The following is an 18,717-nucleotide window of genomic DNA, read 5'->3' on the forward strand; positions in this document are numbered from 1 at the left end:
TTTTGCAATTAAAAATTGTGATTAAGAACACTTTTCACAAGATTCACCTGCCCTCTTAAGATTTCCAGCACACAAGACATAACTTTATATCTGCTGAACATAAATTCATGCTTTTAATAAGAATCCCAGGTGACTTGGGTGCTCACTAAGGCTTGAGAACACACAGAGCCGCCCGAGGTAGTGCATAATGTCCCTGTCACCTCAAGTATATAGAAAGAGTGAATAAAAGAAAACTATACATTCAGATATGTACTTGAGTTCTAAAGCAATGAAAGAAAAATTATCACGTGCCAAAAGCTGAGGGATCAAAACCAGGATGTTGAGCTTTGTCTTATATTGGAGCAGCCCAAAGGACCATTAGGTGGGCATATAGAGCACCGGGCTTGCCTGGGGTCCAGCTGCCAGCTGTGCAGGAAGAAGATGACGGCCCATTGCACATGGAGGCAGGGGGCTGGTATAAGCCTTTGCGTGAAGCCTGGAGCTTCAAACAATGCTTTGTTAGTGGAAAGGGACCTAAAGAATCAAGGAACCAATGGCCATTCATATTTGCTGTGTGAACTCACAGGGTCAAGGAGCTTTTTTAGCTGAGGCGTCTGTAAGGAAAGAGGGTTTGGGTTGGGTTGAGGGAGGTGCTGAGGTCATTTGTCAGAAAAGCAGAGCTCAAGTTTGATGTTTGCCAGCAGGTGGTGTGACTTTAGACTAGGCAAGACCTGGACTGCTGAGCAAATGAGGAGAGGAGTTCAGGGAGCTGAGTTGTTACAGCTTGTGTCTAGATGTCCCCCTAACACCTCATGTGGTCACAGGTGGCTTTTCAGAGGTGGCTGGATCTAGAGTGTGTGATATCAGGATTAAGAATGTGATAGTGGGATTGAATTGTGCTGTGTTGCTAGGACTAAGGGTGCTTCACCCTGGATGTGAGTCTACCTGTCCTTAGGTGGGTAGGCTGGATAGAATATGAGGGACAGAAAGAGCGCTGCTGTCATTACTGTTCGTCATTTGCTGCTTCTTCACTATTTTTCTGCTTTATTGCCTTCTGCCCACCATGAACTGTTGTTTTCTTTGCTGTGTCCCTCTGCCATGCCACCCTGCTTTGGAGCCAGACAATTATGAATTGAAACCTCTACAAGCTATCAGCTAATTAAACCTTTCCTCCCTTAAGATTGGGTGTCAGGTATTTTGTCTCAGCAACAAAATGTAGCTAAGGTGTGGGTATGAGAAATAAAAGCATAGAGAAAGAAAAACTTGAATCAGGGACAAGCTCTGTTTAAAATAAAGATATGACAAGGGCCATTGACTCCAAAGTGCCAAAAGCAACACTCTCTATTATGGTTTGTATTTAGGTGTCCCCCAAGCCTCATGCAGTCATGGGGTGGCTTCTAGAGTTTGTGATTAATTCATGATCCAATGCTGGGATTATAGGTGTGAGTGCAGATTATCTGGGGCAGATAATCTGCATACAAATGTAAGGAGGGGAAAGAGGCTAGCCAGCTGCCACAGCTGCTGCCCCTCCCTTTGCTTTTGGCTGTTTTCTGCTGCCATGAACAGTTGCCCTCTTCCATGTGCTGCTCTGCCTGGGAGCCAGGCTGAGTATGGACTGAAACCTCCATTAACAGTGAGCTAAATAAAACTTTCCTTCCTTGATTTTTGGGTGTCAGGTGTTTTGTCCCAGCAACGAGAGAAAAATAACTGAGACACCCTCTTAAAGTGTTAAAAGGAATGACAAATTTAAGAGCCTGTTGCTCGCAGGATTGGGTCTTTGAATACATGTATGTCCCCTGCTCTGTTTCATTTTTGTACAAGGTCTCCTATTTAATGGGCTGAATGTCTCTTGATCAGGAATTTTTTTTACAATAAACAGATTAAGTGGACTTCATAATTATGGGACAGAAGAATGAAAGTAAGGGATGCAACTCGGGGAACATGACCACGGGCTTTTCCTTTCAGTGGTAATGGATCGCGAACACAGAGGGAAGGGAGGAGAGGCGTACTGTTAAGGTTCCCCTTAAACACTGGGTTAACTTTCCATCACTGTAACAAAATACTGAGAGAGTCAATTTAACAAGACGGAAGATTTATTTTGGCTCTTAGTTTTAGAGGGTTCGGTCCAAGATACGTTGGTCCTACTGCTTTTGGGCCTGCAGTGAGGCAGTGAACCATGGCAGGGTTGTGTGGAGGAGGAAGATGCTTACTTAGGCAGCCAGGGAGCAAAGGAGTATGAAAGAGGGCTGGATTCCTACTATCTTCTTCAAGGACACATAGCCAGGGATCTAAGATTTTCTTCTGGGCCTGACCTCTGAAATGTCCCACCTCCTCCTAATAGTGCTAATCCAATGACAAAGCCTTTAGCATGTGCTCCTGGGGGAGACAACTTAGAATCTGCCTGCTCCACCTGTCCATTCCTGGGGTCTGGGGTGTGTCGGGGGAGTGTAGCAAGCAGCCTTAGCAAGCTGCATTTGAGCATGTAAGGGAGCAGCTCAGCTGTCACAGGCCCAGGAGGAGAAAAGGCAGCACAGAAGGGTCCTCCTGTGCCACATGTAACTCTGGTGAGGTCCAATTCAGGAAAACCAGGGCTTCGAAAATCATGCAACACTTAGTTTAGTGACCTAATTTGAGAAATAGTTTGATTTAAAATGAAAGTGGCTATGTTAATTATGATATCAGTGGTAGTTATGTGATAATTAACAGTGATCACAGGACTGGGGAGATAGCTTGGCAGTCTAAGTGCCTGCCTGTCAAGCACAAGGTCCCAAGTTCAATCCCCGGTACTGCATACTGCACTGGAATCCTGGGTGCATTGTGTAGGCCCGGAAACTGGGTATGGTGGTGATCCCAATGCTGGGGAGACTGAAACAGGAGGACTGCTATGAGTCTGAGCTACGTAAGAAGACCCTGTATAAAAAAACAAACAGAACCAAAAACAGAAACAGTAATCACAGTGCAACTTTAAGCCTTTCCCATTTAATCCTCTTGACAATCCTATTAGGCAGCTCTAATTATTCTCCCTATTTTGTAGATGAGTGATCTTCAGCTCTGGAAGATTATACAATTTGTCTAGACTAACAGGCTACTCAGTAAGAGTGAAGCCAGGACTAAAACCCAAGTCCGTGTCACTTCTACATCAATATGTTGACAGTAGCCAACTCTAGGGAAGCAACTACAAAGGATTTTTGTCTTATTCTTTATAGATTTTAAAAAATTTTTCCAAGTTTTCTACATAAAATGGAAAAAAATAATCCTAAAAAAGAATAACATAGCCAAAAAGCAAGTCTTTAGAATGGGTGTGTAGAAGGATGGCGGTGGAGGGTGGGTAGTGTTCAGCAGGGCTCCGCATTCCTAGTACCTAAATTGTGCTCAAGGTCTTGGCCCACTTAGCCAGCATCTACTCCGCTATTTAGATAGTTGCTGGGTTATTTTTTTCCTCAAATCCAGAGCACAGTGTTTGTGGCAGGTGAGAGAGACTGAGGGGCCTTGAGCCTGATAGGCCTTCCCTTTCTCCTTCTCCCCGTGCACAGGTCAACCCTTTTCGAGACCGCATCTGCAGGGTGTTCTCACACAACAATGTGTTCTCCTTCGAAGACGTGCTGGGCATGGCCTCTGTGTTCAGCGAGCAGGCCTGTCCCAGCCTGAAGATTGAGTACGCCTTTCGCATCTATGGTGGGTGCAGTGGGGGACTGAGTGATGAGAGGGTAAGGGCCACGGAGTCCCTACCATGTCTGGAACCCTGCAGTATCAGTTCATTGATGGGATGGTGCTCAGTAGGACTTACTTGAGGCTTGGTGGATATGTATTATGTTTAACAAATACTATAAGTTAGAAAAAAAAGATATAAAACCATGACCCCCAAAGGATGGATATGCTCCCCTATGCCATGCCAGGCCAGCGGGGCCACTGCAGTTGCTATTAGGTGGTAACCTGTGGGCAGGGAAGAGGGGACCATATATGGCAGAAAGAACATTGAATGAAAAATTGAGAAACTGACCCCTGGAGGTAACTCAGCCACTAAAAGGCTGAGCAGCTTGAAGAAATATACCAGTTTTCTGAGGCCCAGTTTTCTTGTCTTTAAAATGAAAGGTCCTTCGAGATTTTTGATCTCTGAGATAGTCACAAGGCTCTGCTAAAGGTCTTCGTTTCACCAGGTAAGCATCCTTTTAGCACTGCTGGGAGCAGCTGGAGCTCTCAAAAAGGAAGCCAAAGAAAAGAAATCTTGAGAACCCTTCACACAGTACCTGCAAGTCTTTGCATCAGGGTAACTCCTTGACCTCAAAGGTGTCATGCAAATAGTCCTGCACAGTTAAGCATTACTCCCTCTCTCTGTTTGTGTCTGAGTTGGGGGATCCTCAGATATAAATAAGTAGAACCATGCCGGCTGATAAAAAAAAACCTTTAACTCTTTCTGGCTTAGAGAACCAAGGTGTTGGTAGCAACCATAGACCCTGCAAAGTAAGGGAGAAATCAAAGAAAGAAAAAATACAGAGAAAAGGAGTTCAAAATTTATGTATAAACTATGCATAGATTCCTTGTTCCCCCCAGACCATATACAAAGGATAGATTTCAAGCAGCTCAGCTAAGATTTGAACTAAGATATGAGCCACTGCTGTACTTTGTCAAGTGTCTGAGCAACAGAATTTGCAGTCCAAATACCAATAAATTGCTTGTTAAAACCCCAACTTTGGCACTGTTTGAGAAATACAACAGAATACATTCTCTACAACAAAACACTTGTAATATACAAACATTTCCTTTTAAAAAAGTGAGACTGGATTGTTCTGGACTGCATGACTGGTTGAGAGGAGTGTGCATTGGCTCTCCTTCCTGTTTCCATTGACCTGGGACTGGGCAGCTGGCTAGAAGACCCTGAGATCAGCTCCTACCTTCTTCCTTCTTCCACTCTGAATGGCAGTAACCGGCAAGAAGTCTCAGATCTGCCCCTCCCTTCCTCCACTGGTGGGACTCAGCACCTGGAGACCTTCACACAGTAGCACCCTGGCTGAGGAACACATGAAGGGCAGGTATAACTGGAGGCATGTCAATGTCTCTTGCAACAGCAACAATACAAGCCAGTAGGTGGGAAATTAGGAGAACCAATGTTGTGCTTAGGGACACAAACATGAAAATGGAAGTGGGAGGGTAGGGCTGTCTCCTTCTCTTTTCTTTTCTAAATGACTGGTGAGAATTTTAGCCATAGAGAACTAATCCCATTTCCCAAATCCAGAGACAAAGGTCAGACTCAAACTCAGGACAAACCCACCTGCAATCATGGCCACAGCACATATTTCTGGGATCTGATTTGTACCTATTACAGAACTATAGACACTAGAGGAATCCACCATTTTCATTTTTCCCTGTCTGATTGGTTTCCTTCTTGGTATTTGACTGAATTAGTGTTTTGTTTTGTTTTTCATTTTGTTTGTATGTTTTTGTTGTTTGTTTTTCCTTTTTTTCCCTCATATTTTGTCTCTCCTACTTTGTTTTTCTTTCTGTATGTTTTTTTTTTCAGTGTGTAAGAATATTTTTGCTTAATGTTGTTTCTTTTCTTTCTTTACCTTTTTCTCTTCTTCTTTTCTCTCTCATTCATAATTTAGATCACTAATCTTTCTTTTTGTTTTATTCTATGTGTCCTCTTCCTCTATTTTGTTAACTCAAATATTGCTTGACTTTATGATACTTTTGTGTGAGAAAACCTTGTCTCTTCTCTTTCTGGTTCACTTTAAAACTCCTAAGCCTTTTCCTCCAACCCTTCCCCTCTGTGTTCTACAATTACCCAAAACCTGAATGATCACCATGTGTCCTCCAGTCTTAATCCTATTATATTTAACCTAATTTATTACTCCATCCTACCCCCTCTTGAGCACTCCCACACACAACAGAGTTAAATCACTCTGCTAAGTAGAAAATCATTGCATACAAGTTGCTGGTATAAGTTGGATTATATTATATTTCCTTCCCCCAACCATTATAGATATTAGGCTAATAGTCACCAGTTTATCAGTAGCCAGGCTATACCTGAGTCTATTGTTATTGCCAACTAAACTGCTTTAACCAGAACATCATACATGCTATAAGCAGTTTTTCAACCTATATGACAACACTGCAATTGTAAGGCATCATAACCAACAAGTCCAGTACCAAAGGAATGGGCTCTAAAATCAAATAAATAGCAGCTTCTCAGTCTTAATATATTGGGATGGTAGGTTCTTGGGATAGATATAAAGACCAAGAACCACCTATACCTAGAAGATATCTGGAGGAACAGACACCTCCTAGGTAAGTCTTGATACAGTAATAAGGCTATCTAAGATAAGAAATCTACAAGCATCAACATAGAAAACAAAATAAAACAGAAAATAGAAAAGAAAAATGCAATATCAAACACCCAGCCCTCGCAGGACAAGTCCAGAGCATAAAGAGGTAAAGGAAATCAGAAGCCAACAAATGGAACTCTCTGAAATGATAGAATCAAAAGTTAAAAAACAAATGGAAGAAGCCTTAGAAAAAATAATTTCTAAGGTATGAAAAGAAATGACTATCGAAATATCAAAATGAAAAACATTTAAAAAAGACACAGATAAACAGAGTAGCTCAGGAAAAAGATGGAAACCATGAATGCCAAATGTATACTAGGATTGGATCAGTGAAACAGATCCAAAAAGAAATGCAGCAGATTAGAAACTCCACGGCAACTATGCACAGCAGATTGAATGGAGGTGAGCATAGAATATCAGATCTAGAAGACAGGAACGTGACTAGCAACTAAGAAAAGAAACATACTTAAAAATGGCAAGAGACTATGAAAAATCAGCCCATAAACTACAGGTTGAAGCAAAGAAGAACATAAGATTGACTGAAATCAGGGAGAAAGCTGGAGATAACACAGGAGTCATTAAAAACCTCTTCATAGAAATAATGTCAGAAAACATCCCAAACATGGATAAAGAATTTGACATACACATAAATGAAGTATATAGAACTCCAAATAGCCATGACCAAAATAAGTCTACACCAGGGCTTATAATAATTAAGATTCCAGAAATTCAGCACAAGAACAAAAATTAAAAGCAGCTAGAGAAAAGAAACACATTACCTATAAAGGAAAGCCCACCAGAATTACAGAAGACTTCTCCACACAAATCTCAAATTAAGGAGAACTGGGAATGAGGTATATCAAGCACTATAGGAAAACAATCTTCATACCAAATTGATACACTCTGAAAATTATCTTTCAAGATTGATGGGGAAATAAGATATTTCAATGACAGAAGCTGAAGAAATTTATGACCACCAACCCAGCTCTCCAGAATTCTCTGAAGGACATACAGATAAATAGAACAAAGACTACAAGCCCTTGAACACCAATAGAAAGAAGCCACCAGGCAGAGAAAGTGATTAAACAGAGAAAGACAGAGAATGAACAACAAGAAAACACCATGAAAAATAAAAGCCAATACATACCAGTTATAATATCAATTTAAGTGGTCTCAACTCAACAATCAAAAGAGACAGACTGGTAGGATGGATTAAGAAGCAAGATCCAACAATACGCTGTATCCAAGAAACATACTTAACCCAAAAAGAAATTCATAAACTAAAATCAAAGGATGGGAAATAATTCTCCATGCCTCAGGAAAAAAAGCAGGAGTAGCTATTTTATTTGTAGACAATGCTAACTTTAAGCCAAAACTGATCAAAAGGGACAGGAAAGTCATTGCATAATTATTAGGGGAAGACTCCAAGAAGAAGAGATAACGATCATAAATATTTATGCACCAAACACAGGATCACCTAACTACATAAAACAAATACTAACAGACATGAAAGCACTAACAGAGTTGCAGTGAAGGACCTTAATACTGTTCTCTTACAAATAGAGCAACTAGACAAAAAATCAACAAAGAAATATTAGAATTAAACCAAGGCTGTGAACAAATGTACTTGGTTGTTGTCTATAGAGTGTTCCACCCGAAAACATCAGAACACACATTCTTCTCCACTGCACATGGGACATTCTCCAAAACAGACCACATATTAACCTACAAAACATGTGTAAGTAAATGTAGAGGAATTTAAATCATCCTATGATTACTATCTGAACATAGTGCAATGAAACTGGAAATAAATGCAAAGGAAAGCACAAAAACTACATTGGCACATAGAAATTAAACAAAACCCTTCTGAACAACTGATGGGTCACAGAGGAAATTAAAGATGAAATTAAATAGCACATACAATTAAATGATAATGCCGATACAACATACCGAAACATATGGAATGCAATGAAAGCAGTCCTATGAGGGAAATTTATAGTGATGAACTCACACATCAGGAAAACAGAATGAGATCAAATAAATATCCCACTGTTAAAGCTCAAATCTCTGGAAAAATAACAAATCAAACCCAAAGCATATACAATGGAGGAAACATAAAGATAAATTATAAATTACAAAAATAAGAATGGAAATTAATGCAGTACAGACTAATAAAGCAATACAAAAAGTCAATGAATCAAGTTTATTCTTTGAAAGAATAAATAAAATTGGTAAACCATTAGCCAACCTTATCAAAAAGAGGAAAGAAAAAGCACAAATTTGTGGGATGTGTTGGTGAACACCTGTAATCCTAGGACTTGGGAGACTAAGGCAGGAGGATCATTGCAAGTTTGAGACCAAATGGGCTACAAAGTGAGCTCAAGGTCAGCTTGAACTGTGTAGTAAGACCCTGTCTCAAAAAGACAAACACAAAAACCCAAACAGACAAACAAATAAACAAATTCAAGCAATTAGGAATGAAAAAGGGAAAATCATAATAGATCCTACAGAAATCCAGGAGATTATTAATATCTACTATGAGAATCTATATTCTAATAGGATGGAAACACAGAAGAAAATGGACAGATTCCTAAACACAATCAAATAGTCAAAACCAAATCAAGAAGATATAAGAATCCTAAGTAACTTGATATTATCAGTAAAATTAAGAATTTAATTAAAAATTTAACAACAGAGAAAAGCCCAGGCCCTGATGTATTCATTGATGAATTCTACAAGAAATTTAGAGAAGTAATGCCACTAATGCTGAAACTCTTTAAAGAAATTGAAAGGGAAGCAGTACTTCCAAAATCATTTCTGGAAGGAAATATTGATTCCAAAACCAGAGAATACAACCCAAAAAGAAATCTACAGGCCAATCTCCTAATGAGAACAGATGCAAAATTCCTTAATAAGATACTGGCAAACAGAATGCAGCAAATAATCAAGATTGCACATCATGACAAAGTAGGGATGCATGGATGGTTCAATATACACAAATAAATTAATGTAATGCACCATGCCAACTGAACCAAAGACAAAATCACAGGATCATCTCAATAGGCACAGAAAAAGCATTTGACAAAGTCCAACAGCCGTTCATGATAAAAACCCTATAGAAAATTGGAATAGAAGGTCTTTACTTCAATCTTATAAAAAGTCATAGATAGCAAAACAACAGCTAACATCAAATGGCCCAAAACGGAAAGCTTTCACTTTATTTATTTTTTGAACAAATAATACACTGCATATATTCTTCTTAGTGGTTAATTGCTGTACAAGATGCAGACTTGTGATCCTATTTACAAACACCATTAGAACAAATCATTCTATTCATTAAGAGAATGCAACTATATATCTATCCCAACCACTTTGAATACACAGATACAAAATGGACATTCATCAGTATACCCTGTTTTTTCTAAGTTCCGTTATTTGAATACTATAGGTGTGTAAAAAGCTTTCACTTTAAAGTCAGGAACAAGACAAAAATGTTCATTATCACCACTCCTATTCAGTATAGTTCTGGAAACACTAGCCATACCAATTAGAGAAGAGAAAAAAAGAAATAAAGATAGAAAAAGAAGAAATTAAATTATCATTATTTGTAGATGACATGATACTCTATATAGAAGGCCCCAAAAGCTCCACCAAAATCTTGTAGATTTAATATCCAAACTTAAGAGATGTAGTGGGATACAAAGTCAACACTCAAAATCAATAGCATTCTTGCACACGAGTAATAAACTCGGAGAGAGAAATAAGAGAAAATATATTCCTCACAATAACATCTAAAAAAATGAAATACTTAAGAATCAATTTATAAAGGATATAAAAGATATGTACTATGAAAATTATAGTATCCTAAAAAAGGAGATCAAAGAAGATGTCAGAAAATGGAAAAATATACTTTTCTCTTGGATAGCAAGAGTCAATATAGTGAAAATGGCTGTACTCCCAAAACTGCTATACAAATTTCATGAAATCCCAATCAAAATACATACCTCACAGACCTAGAGAAAGAATCCTAAAATTCATTTGGAACAAGAGGAGACCTCAAATAGCAAAAGCAATTATGGGGCTGTTCAAAAAGAAGGGGGTGGTGAATGAAAGCAAGAGACAGGAAAAGGAATATTGTGGGACTGTCCTGCTTCAAGGTTGTATATGGTTAGATTTTTTGACTTATGTGTAAACATAAGCATATAATTCTTTATGCCTATTTTTAAAATATATTCTAATTTTTAAATTTTTTTATCACATTCTGTAGGGACTTAAAGTTCAACATATCAATATTTGATGAAAAATACCTGTTCCATGTTATGCCTAAGATGTTTGATATGCAGACAGATAGTGAGGTTAAGCTTAACAGCCTAAGTTGTATGGTAATAACAATAAGCTAGTCTTCTGAATGGTTAACAACCTAAGTTTGCAGACCAAAATTAGAGAAAAAGGAGGGCTGCAAGGAAAGCCAACATTTTGACCCTAGCCTTCCAAAGTCAATTAAGACTCAGGATATATGAGAACTTGTACTGTAGCATCATCTAACTCAGTAGTGTCCCAAATTTTCTGATCAAGGAGATTATGGGGCCAAAGAGGAAAGTGATTGATGATGTAGAGTGTGCCTAAGGAGACTCACATGGAGAGAAAACATTCTCTCAGGCTTTCACAGAGAGCACGTTGGCCAAGCAATGGCCGTGACTCGACACTGACAAAGGTTCTACAATCTGAGGTACAGGATCTCAGGATAAATCCCGAGGGGATTTCACTGACCTTCTCAGACCCAAAAGCTACAACTCTTGTTGCATAGGTCCTGCTTGACCTTGGTCTTAACCATCCAGCAGAAAAGTATAAAAACGAAATATAAGAAGTAAAGCCATGCTGTTGTGTTGAGCTATAGGGGACTCAGGTCAACAATTTCTGACATTGCCAGTCAAGTGGAGGACCCAATACTATTATGGGCTACTGGACTCTTTTAGAATATTTTGCTGACTTAACACACCTATAATATTCAAGTAATGGAACATAACAAAAAAAGGGGATACAAATGAATGTCCATTTTGTATGTGTGTATTCAAAATGGTTAGGATAGATATATAGTCACATTCTCTTAATGAATAGAGGGATTTGTTCTAATGGTGTGTGTAAATAGGATATCATGTCCGCATCTTGTACAGCAATTAACCACTAGGAAGAATGTATGCAATATGTTAATTATTGAAACTGTCCTACCAATTTGATTTGAAACTGTCTCATTGCTACTTGTTTCTCAATAAAATTATGGAAAAAAATACTATGAAAAAATAAATAAATAAAAAATTAAAAATAAATAAATAAATAAAAAGCAATTATGGGCAACAATGGCAAGTCCGGGTAAAGTACAATCCCAGACCTGAAATCATACTACAAAGCTACTGTGATAAAAATCAGCACAGTATTGGCAAACAACAACAACAACAACAACAACAACAACAACAAAACAGGTCTGAGGATCAATGGGCCAGAATAGAAGATACAGAAGCGATGCTCAGCCACTTTATCTTTGACAAAGGAGCCAGACATGTTCACAGGGAGAAAGACAGTCTCTTTAATAAGTGGTGCTGGAAAAACTAGCTTTCCACATAGTGGAGACTAAAACTTGACTCATGTCTGTCACCAGATATTAAAATAAAGTGAAAATGGATCAAATACCTAAATATTAAAATAAGAATATTAAATTTACTGGAAGAGAAAAGAGGTGAAAATCTCAAAGACATAGATATAGGCAGAGATTTCATGAACAAAACTCAGACTGCAAGGGAATTACAAAGAACCTACAAATGGGCTCTCACCTTATTAAAAAGCTTTTGCACAACAAAAGAAATCACCAGCAGAGTGAAAAAAACCTACAGAGGGGAAAACATTATAGCTAGCTGTACTTCAGATAAGGGATTTATATATAGAATATATAAATACTTGAAAAAGATTGGACCCCCCCCATTCAAAGACCTAATCCCAAAATGGGCATCTGAGATGAAAAAAACACTTCTAAGATGAAGAGATACAAGTAGACAATAAATACTTGAAAAAATGTTCAACATGAGTGGTCACTGGAGAGATGCAAATTAAAACAACATTGAGATTCCATGAGTGGCTATCATAAAAAACATCAACCAATAATAAATGCTGGAGGGGCTGTGGGGAAAAAGGAAGGCTTGTCCACTGTTGATGGTAGTACAGACTGGTGTGACCACTGTGAAATCAGTGTGGCAATTTCTCTAAAAACTAGTAGTAGAGGTCCCATTTGACCCAGCTATTCCCCCTCTGGGTATCTTCCTAGAAGAGTTAAAAAACATCATACCACAGTGACATATATGCCTCACAATTGGTAATAGCTATATCTTGGAAACAACCCTAATTCCCATTAACTGAGGAAAGGATAAAAAAGATGTTTTTTTAAAAAATATAATGGAGTACTACCCAACATAAAGTGGATAAAGAAGGATAAACTGGAGACTTTTAGGTAATTAATGCAACTTGAGACTATATTCATAAGTGAAATAAATCAGACCCACATGAGTAAACATCATATTGTCTCACTAGTATGAAAAACTGAACATTTAAATAAAGATTCAAAATGTACAATACATATTGTGAATTGAGAAGAAATTGTTCAAAAGAAATGACAAACTGTGATTGGGAAAAGGGTAAAAGAAGGAAAGGAAAAAGAAAAGAATATATTTATACACAAGATAGTTAAGATAGTTATACAGCTAGTTTCTCTTAGTTCTTTGAAAAGAAAGGTTTGCGCTAATATTGTTTGGATAAGATATCACGCCTATACCTTGTACTTTGAATAACTACTACAAAGACAACAACATCAATGTATTAATTATTGCAACTCTCCTATTAGCCTGTTTTGAAACTCTTTTTTTATTTCTCTTTAAAATAAAAAATAAAGTAATTTAAAAAAACCAAGACTGCCTCTGACATGCCCTGGATGTTAAAATAGCTGATAAGGATTTTAAAACAACTATTATAATTGTGTTGTTCAGATTCTCCAGAGAAACACAACCAATAGGAGACCGGCATAGATAGATGAGAGGGACAGAAAGTATGGGGGGGGAGTTGATTTTGATTATAGGAATTGACCTAGATGATTACAGTGGCCAAGAAGCCTCATGATCTGCTACCAGTAAGTGGAACAACTAGGAAAGCAGGTAATTTAATTCAGTCCAAAGTCCCAACAACCAGGTGAACTGATGTCTGAAGACAGGTGAAGCTGAAAGGCTTGGCACACATAGAACGGGTAAAGTCTTCCTTTCATTGTTTTGTTCTATTGGGCCTTCAAGGGGTTGAAGCATGTCCTCATACACTGATGAAGATGATCTTCTTTGCACACTCAGAAATAATGTTTCAGGTATTTCTTAGCCAAGTCAAATTGATATAAAATTAGCCATCATAATAACTATGCTTGAGGATGTAAAAGAAAATATCCTTACAATGAAAGAGAAGACATGACTTTTCAGCAGAGAAATAGAAACTATAAGAAAGAATGAAATAGAAAACTGTAAAACAAACCATCTGAAATAAAAATTCACTGGAAGGGTCTAGCAAGAGAATTGCGATGACAGAGGAGTCAGGTACCTGAAACTTTGGAACTTCTAAGAGAAAGCAGGGGAGTCACTTGAAGTCACACATATAGGCAAAGACTTCCTGAATAGGACTCCAACAGCCAGCAAATGGTAGCAAGAATCAAGAAATGGCACTACATCAAATAAAAGTGTTTGCACAGTAAAGGAAACAATAACAAGGAAACAGCCTACAGATGGGGAGAAAAATCTTTGTCAACTACTCTTCTGACAGAGGACTAATATCTAAATATATAAAGAACTCAAAACATCTAACACCAAAAAAAATCAAATAGCCCAATCAATACTTGGGAAATGAACTGAACAGATGCTTCTCAAAAAAAGTACAAATGGCCAATAAGTATATGATAAAATATTCAACATCTTTAGCCATCAGAGAAATGCAAATTGAAACTACATTGAAATTATATTTCATCCCAGTAAGAATGCTACCATCAAGAATACAAAAACACAGTATGTGCTGGTTAGGATGCAAGAATATGGGGGTAAAAGGATCACTTCTCACTGCTGGTGGAAATGTAAATTAGTACAGTTACTATGGAAATCAGTTTGGAGTTTCTTTGCAAAGCTAAAAAACAGAGCTACCATTTGATCCCAGTATACTACTCCACAATATATACCCAAAGAAATTAGAGATGATGCATTATATTAGGACCTTCATATCCCTGTTTATTGGGGCACAACTCACAATAACCATGATATGGAGTCAGCCAAAGTGCCCATCAATGAGGAATAAAGAAAATATAGTGTGCCTACGCCGCAGAATATCATTCAGTCAGAAAAAAGAATGCAATTTTGTCATTTTTAGGAAAATAGTTGGAACTGAAAATCATTAAAATAAGTGAAATAAGCCAGATGCAGACAAATATTATATGTTCTCCCTAATATGTGGACTATAAAAAAGATGAGATGAAAGTAGAAAAGAGATTATTATTAGGCAAGATGAAGAGAATAAGAGAGAGGAGGAGATAGAAAATAGGGGGATTGATATGATCAACAGGTGTGCATTGAGACTCCTCAAAAGATGTAAGTAGGCTGGAGGGTAGGGTAAGGGGGTCGGGGTGAGAAAATGACTAATGTGTGCTGTGAGCATCTATGAATCTGCCCAAATGAAGCCTATTAATCTGTGTAAGTAATATGCATTAATTTAAAAAGGGGGAAACAGGGACACATTGCTGCCTGCACTGAAGTTTGTGGCAGCATTCCTCCCAAGAGCAATGTGTGGGACAGCCCAAGTGCCCATCAACAGAGGAACATAAAAAGAAATGCTCAAGAAGAAAGAAATAAACCCAGAACTACAGGGACCCATAAGACAATTGAAAGGTCTGGGAGCCAGAAAGTTCTGATAGCCAGTTAAAAGGAAAGGATAGAATAAGGAAGAAAAGGTATTTGAAGAAATAATGATTCTAAATGTCCTAAATTTGACAGAAGACACAAATTTACAGTGAATTCTAAGGAAGCTAAGTGTAAATGACACCACATACCCAAATTTTGTTGATGTGTGGTCCTCACCCATCCACTCCAGTCTTCTTCCTTCTCTACCCCAAGAATCTCTGTGGTTCCCTAGAGATTCCCCAGTGCTTCCAAGGACTTCTAGCCTGGGGGTGCGCTGCTGTTAGGCCTTTTACTGCAGGAGGACCTGTGCTCACTCTCACCCACTCCTCATGATCTCCTGGCTGGGGTAGCTGCTTTGGGAGAAAACTAGCCTGGGCTCTGCACTCAGGTCTCAGCAAGAGATGCCAGTCCTGGACACTCACCTGTGTGAAAGCAGTGGGGGAAGAGCAACCTTCTATTTGTTTTCCATTGCTATGTAATAATTTCTCACAAATTTAGAGGCTTTGGATTATAGATGGTTGTGATCTCAGATTGTCTGTGGGTTAAGAGTCCAGATGTGGCTATCTGAGTTGGGTTCTTTTCTTGATTTCACAAAACTGCAGCCAAGGTTTGGCCAGATTTGAGTTCTTAGTTTCAGGAGCCTGACTGGGTGTTGTAGTCAGGGTTTGCAAGGGAATAGATTTAATACAAGACACATGATTTATAGGATTATTTTATAATATTCACCTAAAAAGTCAAATGAAGAAGAGTACAAAAGATCTGTCCACACACTAGAGACCCAACAATCCAGCTGAGGGCCTGGGCCCGTCAGCAGTATTCTGCATGAGTCCAGCTGGAGGCTGGAGCCCATGACAATGTCTCATGCAAGTCTATATCAAGGATCTGCCTTGGGAAGGCCCAGAGGCCAGTGAAGGAAGCTAGAAAGTCTGTCAGTGGGATAAAGGATCTGTGCCAGCAGGCTTAGAGATCCCCACTGGAGCCAGGAAGTGATATCAAGGTAAGGACCAGAGCTCCCCCAAAGAGAACCATAGCCATCCTCAGCAGCAGAGAGGTCCTGAGTTCCTCGATGATGAGAAGAGCTGAGTTCATATCAGGAAAACCAGTGTGACAAGCAACAGCACACTATCTTCCTTTCCAGTTCTGCCTTTACTCCATTGGCGACAGTCCTCAGGTGGGCCCTCCACACCCAGAACCATGCTGATCAGTTCAGTTGGGTGTTACAAGTTGACTTGGTAGTATTCGTTAACCCACTACACCGAGGAAGAGTCTCCTTACAAGGTCCCTCATATTGTTGGCAGGTTTCATTTTGTTGTATCTGTAGGACTTTGGGCCTCCCAACGTGGCCACGCCTTCAAGTACAGTGGAGAGGGTTCCTTGAATCACTCTGCTGCCAGAATGGAGTCTTACACACAGTGTGATCTTGAGAGTGACATCTCATTGCACTGGCCAAATTCTACTGATTGGAAATAAGTCATAGTCTCCACCCACAAAAAGAGGAGCAGGGATTATATGAATTGTGAACCCCGAGAAGTGTGGATCACAGTGGGCAAGGGGCCACTAGCCTTTATCCACCACCGGCAGTAAGGAACCAGGTGAGAAGTAAGACAGTTCTCCCAAGGCTCTAGGATCCACTGGAAAGCAGATGGGAAGCCAGCAGGCGTTTGCTCTTCTCCACAGTCACTTTGTCTCTCACCTCTGCTCCTCACTGCCAACCTCCCCTCTCTTAGACCTGGCTGTCACACCTCTGAGCCCATTGGGTGAAAATGGCTGCCCCATTGCCCGTGTAGCCTGTGAGCTGTGTCTGACTGGCTGGCCCCAAGGATCTGACACTCCCTTCTGGTTTTCCAGCAGATGCGAAGGGGCTCAGCCAAACCAGTGACTGTGTGGGTGCCCTGCACTGGGAGAGATGCCCTACCCAATCCTAATTATGGTTCGAAGAAGCAGAGCCATATGAACAAATGACCCTACCAGCTGACCACATTTCCCAGTGATGGTAAGAGTTACACTGGGCAGCCGTCCTGACAGTTCTGCTGTTTTTCCATGGCTTCCAGAGCCTAACAGAATCTCCTAGCAGGTCATCTCTAGACTCCAAGCACAGGGGCTAAATGACAGGCAGCTCTGAAACAGAGAGGATCCCTCGGTGCCAAGGGAATGTGTCTTGGAGTCATGTCAGGGACCAGATACTACGTTTTCTGCCTTGGTGTTCTTGCATCCTCCCCTACCCCTCTCCAGGGCCGTTAAGCACACAGCTTCCCTCCCCCTGGAATCCAAGCACAAAAACAAAAACTCATCACCTTCATGCGAATCAGCTGTGCAAATAGATTCCCAGGGAATCATAAACGCCAGCCTGCATCCGATGCACCCAGGCGAGCTGAATTCCTGATGGGCTCAGAAGATCTGTGGCCTCACGCATCTGTCAGCAGGATAAGAGATGGAATGAGTGAGTCCCAGGGCCCAGGGCCTCGCATGCAGCGGCTGCTCAGTAAGCCCACAGTGGTCACTGGTCTACACTTGAAGGAAGAAGAGGAATGAAGAGAGGAGAGAGGAGACAGAGGCAGGGAAGAGACGGTCTGCTGATGGCTGTGGTGATGATTCCTTGTAAAACTCCTGAGACCCAGCTCAGTTCTCCCGACCCTCGTGACTTCAGGTGTGGCCGGGAGCAGCAGCAGTAGCCCTGCCAGCAAGCTTATTGGAAATGTGGGTCACCAGGCGCCACTTACTCTGCTGTCTGCATCAGAACCTACAAAGTGCCTGCTGACTCTTCTGCCCTTCAAAGTCCAGGAATTTAGGCCACCGATTCTCCAAGTTGGCTGCACATTGGAATCATATGGACATTAAACAAAACAAAACCCAAAGAAAATGTGTGCTGAGGCCGCAGCTCCAGAGGCTTGATGTAATGTATTGGGAATATCCTGGCTGTTGGGCTTTTTCAGAGCTCTCTGGGGATTGCTAATGCACAGCAGAGTTTGAGAGTTAGTGTTCTATCTACTAGATTAGCCAGGATTGCATTCAGTTATGTGTAACAGTGTCCTTGATCTACAAAAGCGGAAAAAGAAAATGTGAAGCTAAGCAGATTGGAGCTAGGGCAATGGTTCCAGGAAGTAATCAAGGGCTACCTAATCCCCCAGAAGGGTGGGGCCATTGTCCTTGTGATCACAGATGGCTTCTGTATCCACAGGTGTCTCATTTTCATTCTAAGCAGGAAGACAGGTTTGGAGGAGGGAGAAAGACAAACCACTTTCAAAAACACAAATGCAAGGGGTGATCAAAAGATATAGTGTGCGTTGAAATATTGTGCACTGGGAGGCTGAGGCAGGAGGATCACTGCAAGTTCAAGGCCAACTTGGGCTACATAGTGAGTTCAAGGCAAGCCTTAACTACATGGTGAGACTCTCTCTTTCTCTCTCTCTCTTTCTCTCTACCTCTCTCTACCTATCTCTGTCTCTGTCTCT

General features: G+C 40.0%; 1 protein-coding gene across 1 annotated transcript in view; it reads left to right on the forward strand.

The window, feature by feature from the left end:
* Positions 1-18,717, forward strand: part of Cib4 (calcium and integrin binding family member 4) — a 69,521-nt gene that overhangs the window by 44,490 nt on the left and 6,314 nt on the right. The window contains exon 4 of the mRNA XM_004627429.1: positions 3,513-3,654. Within this exon, the coding sequence (XP_004627486.1) occupies positions 3,513-3,654 (142 nt within the window). The remainder of the gene's footprint in view (positions 1-3,512; positions 3,655-18,717) is intronic.

Source organism: Octodon degus, unplaced genomic scaffold (assembly GCF_000260255.1).
Source record: "Octodon degus isolate 3935 unplaced genomic scaffold, OctDeg1.0 scaffold00019, whole genome shotgun sequence".
In the NCBI taxonomy this organism is placed as follows: domain Eukaryota; kingdom Metazoa; phylum Chordata; class Mammalia; order Rodentia; family Octodontidae; genus Octodon; species Octodon degus.